This window comes from Ctenocephalides felis, unplaced genomic scaffold (genome assembly GCF_003426905.1).
Source record: "Ctenocephalides felis isolate EL2017-DRISC unplaced genomic scaffold, ASM342690v1 CF-g0.4_SCAFFOLD_00845, whole genome shotgun sequence".
In the NCBI taxonomy this organism is placed as follows: domain Eukaryota; kingdom Metazoa; phylum Arthropoda; class Insecta; order Siphonaptera; family Pulicidae; genus Ctenocephalides; species Ctenocephalides felis.
This window is the reverse complement of record NW_020536999.1, coordinates 72,594,918-72,610,744: the sequence shown is the minus strand read 5'-3', so window position 1 is coordinate 72,610,744 and position 15,827 is coordinate 72,594,918. Positions and strand designations below refer to the sequence as shown.

The 15,827-nt window shown below is 31.5% G+C and overlaps 1 protein-coding gene across 1 annotated transcript; it reads right to left on the bottom strand.

The window, feature by feature from the left end:
- Positions 1–602: 602 nt before the first annotated feature.
- LOC113388498 lies at positions 603–12,466 on the bottom strand. The gene is made up of 7 exons (XM_026625876.1): positions 12,343–12,466; positions 11,847–11,900; positions 11,676–11,773; positions 11,286–11,445; positions 9,282–9,414; positions 9,046–9,135; positions 603–1,068 (listed from the first exon to the last, which is right to left on the bottom strand). Exons 1-7 carry the CDS (start codon positions 12,464–12,466, stop codon positions 603–605), a joined length of 1,125 nt encoding a protein of 374 aa, XP_026481661.1.
- Positions 12,467–15,827: the final 3,361 nt, after the last annotated feature.

Below are 15,827 nucleotides of genomic sequence, written 5' to 3'. Positions count from 1 at the left end.
GCTTTTTAAAGTTAATAGATTAACAATGCGTAAAAATACGCTGCCCGTCTATAGTGAAATACTTCACAAATCGACTATTTTATAAAAGGTTTCGACAGCAAGCAGACTCATCTGTTTTTTTCAAACCAATTTTGATCAAGATTGATTTTTCTAATATTGAGTTATAGTTTTCAAATTGAGTAAATTTGTTTGTATATTATGATACTTGCTACCTAAAATACACACAATATGAGAAAATATTTTTAACACTAATCGTACCAAGACTTTATATATACCTAATTCTACCATAGCGGGTCAAATGAACCGACTCTATGTTTCATGCTTGAATGTATGAAATATGGATGTTAGGAAGAAAATAAAAATAAAAATTAAATTTATTATAATTAAACAAAATAGTATGTTGAGCATTTCTATTACAGAAGCAAAAATAAAAAATTTTAATTCATAGTTGTATTCATAATTGTACATTTTCCTCAAACATAGTTTTTACATTTAGAGCAAATTTTGTTGGTTTTATTTTCTTTACAGTATCCTATTTGACATCTCATACATTTATAAGCATCTGTAGTAGACTTAGGCAACGATACTTTCGTATTTGTTTTTTATTTTGGTTGCTCACGGACTTGTCGAAAATCGGCTCCAAGTTCTTCTGCTAGCTTGAGTAAAAAATATTGTCGCGAGATATTTGCTCCTGTCGTTTGCTTGTACAAAATCCAGGCATTTATGCCAGCTAAATCAAGGATATTGAAGAAAACTTGGAGAGGCCATCTGCAAGACTTGGATTTTGTAGTAAATTTGCTCGCCATTTGATCGGTCATGTCTACACCATATTTGGTTTTATTGTAATATGAAACAGTTTCAGGTAAACGTTTATCATTGTTTTCTACTTTAACGAATTTATGTTTAGAACTAAGTAAAAGTACTTTGTTTGTTGGCTTACTTTTATAGATTGTAAGAGTACAATTATCTGTTGTAAAAAATTTCGATGAAAATTGTTCCATATCATCTTTCTTTTGCTTCGCAATTAGTGGTAATTCTCTTTTAGTTGACCGAATAATAAAAAATAACCTGTTTTACTATAGCTATCAAAATAAAATATAAGCTAGGTACTTACCAAGACATTCAATTTCTGCCACTTTTTCTAACAATAAAAAGCTATTTTCAATCTAAAATTTGATATTTTCTTGAAATTATTCTAAGCTATTTTCGTTGATCTACTTTACGCAACAGTGTTTAAAAGAATGTGCAACTGACTGACTACAAATATGACTCGACAATCTCATAAACCAAAAAATTCTCTCTGGGTCAAATGACCCATTGTGGTAGATATCGGTATACAAGAAGGATTACTCAGAATAAACAAAACAAAACAAGAAACTTTTGATTAACTGTAGTTTAATTACTTAAAAAAAAGTCATAATGTCAAATGTGCAAACGCAATGAAATTATACGTGCATTTTCAATGCAAAAGTTCAAAATGGGTCATTTGGCCCGTTATGGTATGTTTAGTGTTAAACCCTACATTTTCTATCTGACACATAAATAATTGATCTCTTTGCATTTATTTTGCATGATATAACAGTCTCTTTGTAAAATGACTGCAGCATAGTACATGTAACACTTATTAATATAATCAATCAAATTTGAATTATTACAACTGTGGATTAATATAAATATAAATGTAAATATAAATATAAATGTCTCTTTAAAATCCAAAGGACCTCCTAATACATTCATAGAATCTCTAAAATTTTTTTTCATCTGATATAAAATTCATTAACCTTTACGTATGTCAGACGGCATGTTAAGGCGCGAAGCTTAAAAAATTACTTCGACGTCTAACTGGGAGTTGTCGATTTACTTATTCTAACCGCTACACCTTTAAATTTGTTCTATAATTAAACTCTTGGTGTGATCGGTGATTATTTAAATAAAATGCGACGTTTGATATTAATATATTTATTATAAAAGAAATATAGTGAATATAATGGCATCAGATATTTGGTGTTTCTAAACTGAGCTCTAAACTTGTACTAAATAAAAATGATTACAAATTATGATTAACAATATTAACCCTGCCCGTAAGAGGCGGGTTACATTAATTTGTACATATACGGGGGATGATTTCTTGGACTTAATATATCTGAGAAGGATGATTCCTTGAAATTATCTGAAGGCATTTGCAGACCCATAAATAAAATTACCGACGCCGATATAGACAGTCCAGACATATAACTAACATCAAAATAAAAAAATATCTTATATTACAAATGCATTTAGCACTTGAACTGTGAATGACATTTAGACCACCTGCATCATAGTCCGGCGACACTCTAGCGTAACAGACGACCCTTACAAAAAATAGTTCATGTTACATTATTGGGACTCGTAATAATATATTTTATGAATTCTTAACATGGCGGGCACCTTGAAATAATACTAATATTATTTCGAAACTAAAGATACATTAATTATAAGCCTAATAATATAAGTAATTAAAAAAGTAACCAAGAAAGTGATACAAAGTAACTAATTTAAACTTCACTAACTCATGTCACTAATTGAAAGTCATTAAATTGTATTAAATTGTTTGTCATAAAATTGTTTTGTTCTATTATTTTGTACACTTCGCTTAGTTTATTAATTCACATGTTTTTGTTCATTATCAATGGGTAAAGCACAAACCTTAGTGGCAGCTCTTTTGAAAACGTTATTTTGAACTTTCACTGTTACTACACGCACTTCCTTATCTAGTCCTGGATGCACCTCGATAATGCGACCTAATTGCCAATTCAGTGGAGGTACATTATCTTCTCTGAGAAGTACCATGGTTCCGACTTTTAATGATTGGTTTCCACGGCCTTTGCATTTTGTCCTACTCTGCAACTCCGAAATGTATTCCTTATGCCAGCGATTCCAAAAATGTTGTGCCAAACGCTATAGGTGCTGGTAGCGTCCTAGTCTATTTTCAGGAAAGTCAAGTACATTTGGGTCGGGAATAGATGTTAAGGATTTGCCAATTAAGAAATGGCCAGGAGTCAATGGATTTAAATCATTAGGATTGGAACTCAAAGGAGAAATTGGCCTGGAATTTAAAATAGCTTCGATCTGTGTTAAAATAGTATAGAAATCTTTAAAGGTAAGGCATGCATTTCCTAAAATTCGCTTTAAATGCGATTTACATGATTTTATACCGGCTTCCCAAATACCTCCAAAATGGGGTGATTTAGCAGGAATAAAATGCCAATTGATGCCGTCGTCAGTTAATGATTTCATAACATTACTAAGGTTATTTTTGTCTGAATAAATGTTAGTGGGTTTTCCCCGACGTGCGATGAATCATCTGAGTGTAGCTAAAAAGCATTCTGATGTTAAATCCGATACTAGTTCTAAATGAATGGCTCGCGTACCAAAACAAATAAATAGGCATATATACCCTTTAATTTTTTTATACCCTCTAGTACGACAATCTCGCATCATAATCGGACCTCCAAAGTCCACGCCGCAATTCGTGAATGGCAAATGGGGAGTGACGCGGTTTTTTGGTAAATCGCCCATTAATGGGGAAATAGAAGTAGGATTAACCTTGAAGCATATGACGCATCTTCGTATAATACCTTTACACAGATTTCTACCGTTAGTATGTCTCTCTGAGCGTATGTAACAAGTGTTGCGCTCCAGAATGAAAAGATTTGATATGTTTATATCTGGTAATCAACGATGAAAGTGCATGATTTTTAGGAAGAACCATTGGGTGACGCTTATCGTAACCTAAATCAGACAACTTTATTTTACCGCCAACTCTCAAAATACCGTTTTCGTCTAAAAATGGGTTGAGAGATTTTAAATCTGATTTAGTTTTTATTGGCTCGTGGTTTGATAGAGATTCTGTTTCATTTTTGAATCTTTCACGTTGTGCTAATTTAATTAATCTTACGCGAGCATAATTAATTTCGGTGGTTTTTAATTCACCGTTGATACGGTCGTCCTTGTTCTTGCCCTTGTTCTTGCAATTTTCAAGGAACCGAACACAATATCCAATGACTCTAACTAACTTTGTATATGATGAATACATATTAAATATATTAGTTGTGGTTTGTTCTATTACTGTTAACGAAACATGTTTAATTTCTTCTTCGGTTTCTGATATGATATCTACGCTAAAAGAAAGTTTGTCAGTGGTCTTCAACCAAGATGGACCGAACCACCACAAATCTGAATTAATTAATACTTTCGGTAACATTCTTCGCGAAATTAAATCGGCTGGATTATCTTCTGATCTAACATGGTACCAATTGTTTGGATCCGTATTGGTTTGGATTTCCGAAACCCTATTAGCAACAAACGTTTTCTTAGCACTTGTGGGAAAGCAATTTAATCCATGCTAATACTCTTTTTGAATCGCTCCAAAGCATTTCGCGATTAATGGAAATTTCTAAATTATTTTTAACTTTATTAACTAATTTTGATAATAAATGAGCCGAGCATAATTCTAAACGCGGCAATGTGATGTTTCGTAACGGAGCAACCCGTACGTTACCGTATTTAATTCGAAACATTTTATAGGATCATTAGAATTATTGCGCCAAAATATTCTCTGAAACTTCTTATCATCCTTGTGAATTATAACTTGCCGATACATCTTTTCGATATCAGCTGTCATAGCGTACTTGTGCCGTCTAAATCTTAAGAGAATGGAAAAGATATCTTTTTGTATCGTCGGCCCTACAGCTTGTAAGTCATTGAGTGACCGACCGTTACTTGTCTTATATGAGGCGTCAAATACCACCCTCAGTTTGGTGGTTAAGCTTTCCCTTCTAATCACCGGATGATGAGGCAAATAATAAGCATTTGTTGGTTCTCGAAATTCATTAACATCATCTCGCATATGACCTAACTTTAGATATTCATCTATGAAGTTTTTATATTCTTTGAACAATTCTGTATTAGCCTTAAAACGTTTTTCGAGAAGAGCGAATCGTTTCAATGCAATTTGTTTCGAGTCTCCTAATTCAATTTTATTATATTTAAAAGATATTCGAACGACAAATCGTCCGTCAAAATTTCGATTAGTATGTGCCACAAAATGACGTTCACATTCTAATTCACAATCACTAAAACAATTAGCATTTTCAACTTTCTCTAAATCCCAAAATTTTCTACACTGTTATTTAAAATTTAAATTTCTGAGAAATAACAAAACGTTTTATTTGTTAAATCATGTGATTGAATTGTTCCCGAAATAATCCACCCTAATGCAGTATTTTGCAAGATCGTATTAGTCTTGGGCAATTTAATAAATCCCTTTTGTAGCAAACTCCAAAATAAGCCTGCTCCCAACAACATATCGATCCTACCACTGATATTAAAATTTGGATCGGCTAATTTTGTACCGGGAGGAATTTTCAAGATGTTTGTTGAAAACGAAACCGCGGGTATATGACTTGTTATTGACTTTAAAATTAAACATGATATGTTGAATACGAATTTATATTTGATTTTACCGAAACTTCTGTTTTGTGACTAACATCCGATAAAGATTGACTAATACCTGAAACGGACATCTTTATCGGTTGTGTTTTTAAAGAAAGTTTTTTTGAAAATTCCTGCGTTATAAAATTAGATTGTGAACCGCTATCCAACAAGATTCTAGCTGGAACCCAAACGCTCTTCTTATTCAATGCTGATATGACCGCTGTCGAAAGTAAGACGTGTGATTTAATTTCATTACTAAAAAATGATGTGCTAGGTACAGAATCATTTGTCGTTTTTTTCGATGGCTCTTTGCAATGCATCAGGGTATTATGTTTTTCGTGGCAAACTACGCAACGAAATGAAACTGGGCAATTATCAATATGGTGATTTGTATTTAAGCAATTAGTACATACATTTAATTGATTTGCTCGCGATATTCTTTCCTTCACTGTTAGTTTTTTAAAATCCTCACATTTGAATAATAAGTATATGCGTTCGAGATCGCATATGATTTTGTAATTCTATCGGTTCTTAATGGCACTTGTTTATGGGATTTGATAATCGGAACCTTATCATAGTGGAGCGATTCAAAAACCTGGCACCGATCATCCAGAAACTTTACCAGATCGGCAAATTTTGAAATGTCCGAACTTTTATTGTTGGATAGCTCCCATTCGCGACGAGTTTCCGAATCCAACTTACTTAACATTAAATATATTATCAATGAATCCCAATTATTGACAGGCTCACCTAACGCTTCTAAACAACGTAAATTTTTATTGAAGCTATCCACTAACTTTCTTAACATTTTAAAGTCTTCTGCCTTCATTTCCGAATGATTAAATAAATTTTTAATATGGTTATTAATTATTAACTTTTTATTTTCGAACCTATCTTTAAGTAATTCCCAAGCAATCTCGTAATTCGCTGCCGATGATGGCAATGAATGAATTACGCTTGCAGCTTCATTTTTTAGGCAAGATTTCAAATAATAAAATTTTTGGGCGTTGCTTAGATTTGTATCGTTATGTATTAATGCGGTAAAAGAATCATAAAACTGCAACCAATTACTATAGGAGCCGTCAAACGTTGGTAATGCGATGTTCGGAAGCTTTATATTGTTATTGAAAATTTGAGTTTGATCGCTTTTAATACTATTACTTAACTCGGGTTTTGGTATTTTAATTAATAATTCATTTAAAGTATTTTTTAATTTGTTGCTTAAATCTAAGACTGCCGGATATTCAACGTCATATAATTTATCTGATTATTCTTCATCGTCTAAAGCTTCTGCCAAATTATCAATAACAGTTTCATGTTTTCTAAAGTTTGCGCTTTGCTTAAGTGACTTTCTAAAATTAAAACATTCAAATCAGACAACGGCAATTTTTATAACCCGCTACGGACATTATCGATTATTGTGAACTGCACTTTTAATCCGCGTATTGAATATTTTAGTGACTTTACCGATTCCATCTTTTTCACAGATCAAAACAACTTATATAAAAAAGGATGTATTTAAGCAATAAAGGAATAATTGAGGAATGTACTTGAACTGACCTTTTTTGCTGTCCCGCTGTGCTTTCGTTGTTGCCTGCGTAGAATCTCAGCTGTTCCTTTCGGCACGGTGTTTACACTTGTTGGTTAACTTTTTTGTATTTTATTTAATAATTTGATTTGTGATTTTATTAAATTTAATCACTGAAATTTATTTATTTGTTTGTGGTATTATTAAATTTAATCATTCTCATTCTATTAATTTGATCTTAATTTAATAATAACTCACTTGAATTTATTTTTATTTGTGATTTTATAAACTAATCACCTGAAATTTGTAATATTATTAAATTTAATCACTTGCACTATAGATTTGATTTTAATTTAATAATTGACTTTGATATTTTAGCGGACTGTATTATGCTGGTTTATTAATTAACTATGAAGTCCAAAAACTCAAGTTTGGAACAATCATAAAAGTCCAAATAATAACTTCCCGGTTTGTTTGAACCAATGTTAATGCGTGAAGCTTAAAAAATTACTTCGACGTCTAACTGTTGTCGATTTACTTATTCTAACCGCTACACCTTTAAATTTGTTCTATAATTAAACTCTTGGTGTGATCGGTGATTATTTAAATAAAATGCGACGTTTGATATCAATATATTTATTATAAAAGAAATATAGTGAATATAATGGCATCAGATAGTTGGTGTTTCTAAACTGAGCTCTAAACTTATACTAAATAAAAATTATTAAAAATTAAGATTAACAATATTAGCCCCGCCCGTAAGAGGCGGGTTACATTAATTTGAACATATACAAGGGATGATTTCTTGGACTTAATATATCTGAGAAGGATGATTCCTTGAAATTATCTGAAGGCATTTGCAGACCCGTAAATTTACCGACGCCGATATAGACAGTCAAACATCAAAATAAAAAAATATCTTATATTACAAATGCATTTAGCACTTGAACTGTGAATGACATTCAGACCACCTGCATCATAGTCCGGCGACACTCTAGCGTAACAGACGACCCTTACAAAAAAATAGTTCATGTTACACTATTGGGACTCGTGATAATATATTTTAATTCTTAACACGGCATATTAAATAATCGAAATGCATAATTTTTATTTACTGAATTATGTATTGTATAAATTGTATTATGATCTGCCATTATTATCCTATTAAGGAAGTGAAAAAAAAATTCTAATCAAATCAGTATTTATTTGGTTCAAATTATATAACCTATATTTCGCTTGGCTAAAAATATATATGTTATAATTTTAGCTACAATATGATTATTTGCACGTTATTCGGCAAATTTTTTACATTTATAATATCAATCTACACTAAAGTTTTGCTTAGGTAAGAATTGCTTCTCAAATCACATTGGAACCTCATATTTTCGGACAAATTACTTGTTGTCTGCGCAGTCCACGCATATCGTTTTTGAACATCCAAGACAAATTGGCTTGCGGCATTCAATGCAATTGTACTTAGTACACCTTTTAAGTCTGGATGGGCATATTTGACACGTTTTTTTTGTTGCTTCTGTACTTTCAGGGGGTATTGTTTCAAGTACCGAAGGCTTATTTGGACCTAGTACGCGTGCATTTGTCAGTCGCAATTCTCTCGGCAAACTATTATTGTATACACGGCATTTCAAGTGCGGCAAAACTAAACTATAAGCGAGATTCTGAAGACTTGTACAGAGCATAGGCGTTGACTCCACTCATATTCAAGACTCTAAAAAAGATCGCGAGAGGCCAACGTCTGGTTCTACGATTTGACGAATAATTGGAACACTTTATCGATTTCATCGACACCCCTTTTTGTTTTATTATAAACTATTATGATTTCCGGCTTTTTTGATAGTAGATCCAATTGATTTGTATGGTGCATTGAAGAAATCAATATTACTGACTTTGCTTTTTTAGGGACATATGAAACAATAGTGAAATCTTTAGTAAAACGTGTAAAGATGATTCAGGCTTGCGAGTTTTAGATGCTTGAAATTCTGGTGGAATGTGCCTTTTATTTTTTTATCAAGTTTCCAAGATACGTCAGACCTCTATCTTTCAACTGCTTCATCAATTCTATAGAGCTAAACCAATTGTCGGCTGTAATATTGCGATTGTTTTTTTTCAAAATCCTTGCACAATCGTAATACAGACTGAGTTGGTATGGCGAGCTTTTTCTCAGTTTCGGTTAGTCCCATCCCATCGGAGTCTTTTCCATGGTAAATGTATGCATTATACAAATAAAAAGATTCTACATCAAATACTACTAAAATCATACTTGTACGGCTTCTTCAGCATATAAATAAGAAATTTGCATCTGCCTCTAAATGGAACTAACATTTCATCTACACATAAATAAGCTCTGGGAGTATATGCTTTCTTGCAATTGGAAATAAACAGTTGAAAAATTTCTGAAATTGCAGCCAATGTTACCTCTTTATTATAATAATTATAGAGTCCAGTTACCTCTTTATTATAATAATTATAGATAGATAAAAGTACTTACCTAATTAAATAATTCGACAAAAAACAAATAAGTATATTCTTTTACACCATACAACTTTTTAGATAAAACTAATGCCACTCGATATTGAAAAACTGATAGTGACGAACTTAGCATCGCAATGAAACATGGACCGTCTGGTTACTACTTTGCGTCTGTTTGTTTTAAAATAATTGTTTTGTATGTGCTCCGATTTTATGAATGCGAATGAGCTGAGTTTGTTACGCTTTGCTAAAATAATGCTAGCTCTTTTTAACCAAAAAGTTAAAGATTGGGGATTCCCCGTAAATTGAACTCCGATTGAGCAGTTTGAATAGTGCGTTCCATTCGAGTGTTGCTAACATAAAAAACCGCTTAATTTAGGGAATTTACGACTAAGCAGACCTCGAACTATGGGCAAGGGCCGGGGGGTGCCTGTGGCGCCCTGGGCCGTCGCCCAACCACGTCCTACCCTAACGCCGCTACTGGTAATGGGCAAAGACTTGCAGAACAATTATTTCTGCTTTACATCATCATCTTTAATGTATCGTCTAAACATCAATAATTGTGAACACATGCGATACGATAAGCAATGCGATAAGCAATTTTGTATGAAGCTTAAATGCATGATTCATTTGCTTTCTGTATATTGCCTGTAGAATCCGTGCGCGAAGACTTCAGTATTTTCTCCTTTTTGTTAAAAAATCTATATTTTTATCTGCTAACTCCTTGTGAACTTTAGCAAAAGGTTTTTTTAATTTGCTCGGTTTAATGCTTCCTGGATTAAGCACTTCATTACATAAAACACACTGAGACTTTGAGTTATCTCCATTTTGTTGAGGCTGCTGCTTGGATAACAGCGGGTTGGTGCGATCTTAAGGAATATTATACTGAATATATAACACTAATTTGTTTTTTTATCTGTATCTATTAAGACTAAAGGCTAATGAAAATCAATTTTGTATTATATTATAATCGATGTTACATTTTTATACCGAATGATACATTTATAATGGAAATATTATTATTAATTATAATATGATTATACCATAAACATAAAAAAATTGAATTCTTTAATTATCTTATAATCGAAGCTTTATAAGAGTCAATAGTTAATCATTTGTATTGTCATACAAAATGAACAGTTCACATGAACAGTTCTGTACCAGAGTCAGCATACCCATTCGGCAAGAAGATAACATAAAGCCCTCTTAATGTTAACATTATTCAAGATCTGATATCAGAAATGATGACCAAAAAGATAACATAAAGTTAACATAAAGCTCTCTTATGAGCCATCTAGTGTCATCTTTAAGAGATCACCGAAAAGATATCAGAAAGATAACATTTTTCAGAGATCATAATGTTAACATTTTTCAGAGATGGTAATGTTAACATTTTTATGTTACAAATAATAGGCTATTGTATAATTGATAATAAGGAAAAAATTGTTTAAATAACTTTTATTTGATAACACAATAAAAATAATATTACATTCCCATATAAGTAATCTTATCAATATGTTTACGGTTCTAGTGATTATTATGATTATTTAGTGTTATTTAAGGCGATCGCCAGCATGTTGGAACCATGACTTGAAAACTTGTTTAATTCTTTCCTTATCAGAGGCACTCCATTTTTGTAAAACTGCATCTGAAAAATAGAATTATGAAGAAAGTTACAGTTTTAAGATTGAAGTAATTCGTATTCTATTCAATATAATGAGACAAACTGAGTTAGAAAATAACAAAAGTTTAGGAATTCCAAAGTTGCATTATTTGTAGGATAGGCAAGCTTTACCTGTGATCAATTTTATAAATATTAAGCCGTCGATCTTAATCGTATTTTTGACACCTGTCCAACTCATGTTATAAGCCATAACATCAGAAACAGTCAACACCAACGCGTTCCTTGCATGCTTTTCAAAACTTGCACCGCCAAGCTGCTTAATATTTTCTCGCTTTGAAATAATAACAGAGAAAAACAAAGCAATGAAGATATAGTATTTAAAAACAATAAGTCTAAGACATAATTAAATAATAAGCAGAAATAAATTGATGAGTAATGAATAGAAATTTGATCATGCAATTAGGTTTATACTATAGGTTCAAAGTTAAATTTGCAATAAAAAAAACTTACATATTGAGTAGCTGCGATGATCAGAATCTTGTGCTAAATTTGCAGACGAACTTCCAATTGAGTCATCATCACTGCTATTAGTGACTTCTGACCATTATTGTGAGTCACGTAGGTAGTAGGAGGCATTTTAATATTATCAATTTCACTTTCTGAAAATAAAGTGTTCGATTAATATGGAACGAAATGATTGTTTATAATTAAATAACTTTATATGTTCCATACCTTCACTTTCAGAAGAACTTAATACCGATGCTAGCTTTTTCTTACATTTAGTTTCTATATAATAAATAAAATTAATATTAAAATTATTACAGAAAAGACTTTAGGTAAAGACAAAATAAATACCTACTATTTTGTACAGGGGTAGAGTCATCTTCTGTATCACAAAAGCGTGAAGGTTTACGGCACATTCTCTTTCCTTTGTCTGCTATATCTAATTTTTTTATTAGCTTTAATAGCAGCAAAACCTTCATCATCATTTGTAGACAGATTTAAATGATGATTAAATAAATTATTATCTCACTATTGATATAATGTAATATATTATAGTAAATTAGATAATTAAATGCCTATAGTGAATTACTGCTAACATTAACATATTCATGATTGTAAGCTCAAGTACAGAAATACATGAAGAGATTAGAAAAAAATATTTTTGATCAACGATTATATATTTAACTAGCTGACCCGACAGACTTCGTCCTGTCAAAAAATCTACCAAATCGGTTCTGATTGCTCTGTTGATCTTTTAAGGTTCTGTCTAAAGCATCAAAAGATTTTTTATGTGCCATCGTGCATTCATCCCAAACGATCAATTTATGTTGCTGCAAAACCTCTGTCATTGCAGAGTTCGATTAATTTTTTCAATTGTTGAGATCATACAGTTTATCTCGATGCAACTCTTGGTTAAAAGCATCATGCATTGGACGATTGGGCGCGGCCAGGCCTAAGTGAATTAATACTTTGTTTGACATCACCAAGCACATGTCTTCAATTGAAATCAATGCTTTGTTGTAAATTTCTTTACTGATATTTACTGCATATTTGGATTTTCCATTCTATTCCGTATTTGACACACATATAATTTTTGTACTTGATCCACAAATCAATTGGGTTTGATGGAAAGCATGTGGATATGATTATAGAAAACAATGTTCGTATTTGATGAGCGTGTGAAGATATTACAGCATCGCTAAGAGTTTGATCCCAATGAGCGTCATTTTCTAGTAATTGTAAACGTTGACGGGCTACTCTGTAGGATCCATACAATTCACCATCAACAGTTTGTGAATGTTGGAATGATGTTGGGTCACGTACATTGACTAATAGCAGTCGTAAATAAAAACATTCACCATGGCTTGGATGTACTGAATAAATTAGATCAATCGCATCGGTGGAATATACATCTGTGTATCCTGGTACTGATTTTCCTTGTTTCTGTTGTATTAATCTTCTTGATTCCAAGTATAATATTTTGGCATTTCAGAATATAGCAGTGTTTGTGCAAAATTATCGTTTTGACATGTCTCAAAAAAACTTGTTAATTTAGTAGATGGTGGCTGAGCAGCTCTTTGACCTGCGTTCACTGCTGTAAAGTACACCCTTTGCCCATTTTCTAAATGCACAGCTAAGTGAATAACAGAAGGGTGTCTGTCATTAATTGGAAAAGAAAATATTCGCCAAATTGCATCATTACTACTAACATATCGGCCCATTTATGTTCATTTCGGTCGTCATGTTCTTGTGCAGTACGATTACATCGGTAATTAGCTTGGTTTGTAGCGTTTCGTGTTTTTTTACTTAAATTGTCTCGTCCTATAGGAGGCATTATCAAAATATTGTGTCACATGCAAAAACTTTTTATTCATAAGTAGATAACAAAACACTACAAACAAAACAAAAGCACACTCAGTAGAGTATAACAGAAAATGCAAGAAAAACACCACCGGCAAGGGCGGCAAATGGATTTTTTTAATCTTATATGACTTGAAGTCAAATTCTTTAATGCTATACCAATTTTATCGCCTGCCGAAAGTAAAACAAAAGAAATAATATCGAGAAAGAGTTAGAAAAGGGCTGTTTTTAGGGTTTTCCCGACAATTATTTCTCGCCGTAAGAACCATTCTTGGATGTCAACGAACATTTTAAAAAAAGAATTTTACCAAATGGACCGCTCAGTCGAATATACTTATAAGTGATCCAATTATCTTTAGGATTGTCAGCTCTAATGATTTGTAAGGTAGGGCTCCTTTTCTTCGGCCACTTAAACGTTTGTGAATCTGAATCGACCCACGATTCCTGACGTTTTATTCCAAAACACCACAAAATACATCTTGTGTTGAATCTTAAAAAAAAATCAATTCAGAAATTGTAAATATTCATTAAATTTGACGCATTCTACATTTTATTAGACACCTTAGAAAGATTATGCCGTAAAGGTTTTTTTTAATTAATCAAATCATTTATGTATTAATTCAATCAACAAAAATGTAAAAAAATATTTAAAATTAATAATAATTTGAAGATTAAAATATTTTTACTGCAATTAATTAAAAGAGCGACGGGCATTATGTTATAACAATTTTAAATAATTAAATTAGTTATAAAACATGAAAAAAATGTGTTTATAACCTATATTTATATTTACAAGTTTATTTATTAGTCAATTAAATTATTGACAGCTAATGAATAATCTGGAACACAAAGACTATTATTTATATTTTCAGCACTTTCACTCAGTTAAAAATAATACCTTTATATTATAATAATTTAATGAAAACAATATAAGCAATGCCGAACGAATGATAATGTAATTCACGCTTGTCAACAACCACTCTCTTATGGATGAGTGAGAGGTCCGTAGTATATAAAGCAAAATGGCCGCTTTTGGCGCGAAAAGCACAATTAAATTTTTCACATGTTTCAACATCGAATTATTTTTAATAGATCACCAATTTTATTCTTTAAAATGTAACTAATTAAAATTGTTTTTTAACAATGACATAATGAAATTCAAAAATTCTAAAAATAGCAAAAATCTGACAATTTTCAAAAGTTTTATTAACAAATAATAAATGAATACAAAGGTTAATTAAAATAAAAAAATTATATCTATAAATTTTAATGTCATAAAATTATATAAAAAATTTATATAGCACTATGATTCGATATCTGAATGGATTAAGGGTAGACAACAGAAAGTTTCTTTATAGGGGATGCAAACTGCTTTCATTTTTACTTCTTCAGCACTAAAAAGCATTGTTTGAGACCACCACGTATTTCCGACGTATATCTGAAAGTCAAGTGAACTAACAAGATAATTAGGAAAACTTACAGGATCTAATAATGATTCTCCCGTTAAGCTTATTTCACCATCACTCACACTAATATTTTTTACTCGAAGAAGAACATTGTTTCTTAAATAACAATACTTATCACCTTGGTTTTTCAACGACAGCGAAAATTGTTTAAAATGTATTTTATTATAACTAATCATTTTTAAGTTTTTAGAAATTTCTAAATTTTGATCAGCTACAACTGGTTGATTATAAATTTAATTGTTCGATGGAGTGCGACATAAATTGTTTTCAACAATTCTTCTATGCAATTGCTGCAAAGGTTGACTAATCATTTTTAAGTTTTTAGAAATTTCTAAATTTTGATCAGCTACAACTGGTTGATTATAAATTTGATTCTTCGATGGAGTGCGGCATAAATTGTTTTCAACAAGTCTTCTATGCAATTGCTGCAAAGGTTGACCTGCTTTTTTTAATTTTTTTTCAGAATATATAAGTAATTTTCAAATGGAAAAGCACTTATAGAATCAAGATGTCCGAATTTTAAAACATCGTCAGGAAAATGAATTAAATTGTGAAAATTATATACTAAAATTTTTTCTCCGTACAACGTTTTACAATTTTGGACAAAGTATATCAATAAAGACCTTGCATAATCATTGTTACGAAGACAATCTTCTTCATGACTCAAAATTCTAATAGCACAATGTAATGAATTGAAGTGAATTTGGTAACTTCGTGGTAAATAATTTGAGAAAACAATTGGACCTGTATACAATAGAAATTGACGAAACTCTGTGGCCTTAAATCGATCTACATATTGCAATTTGCGTGGTTTTCTTGCAAATTTTTGTGGAATCCATTTTGCAATTTTAACTAGCTTCCCAGAAATTTCGGCAATTTGTTT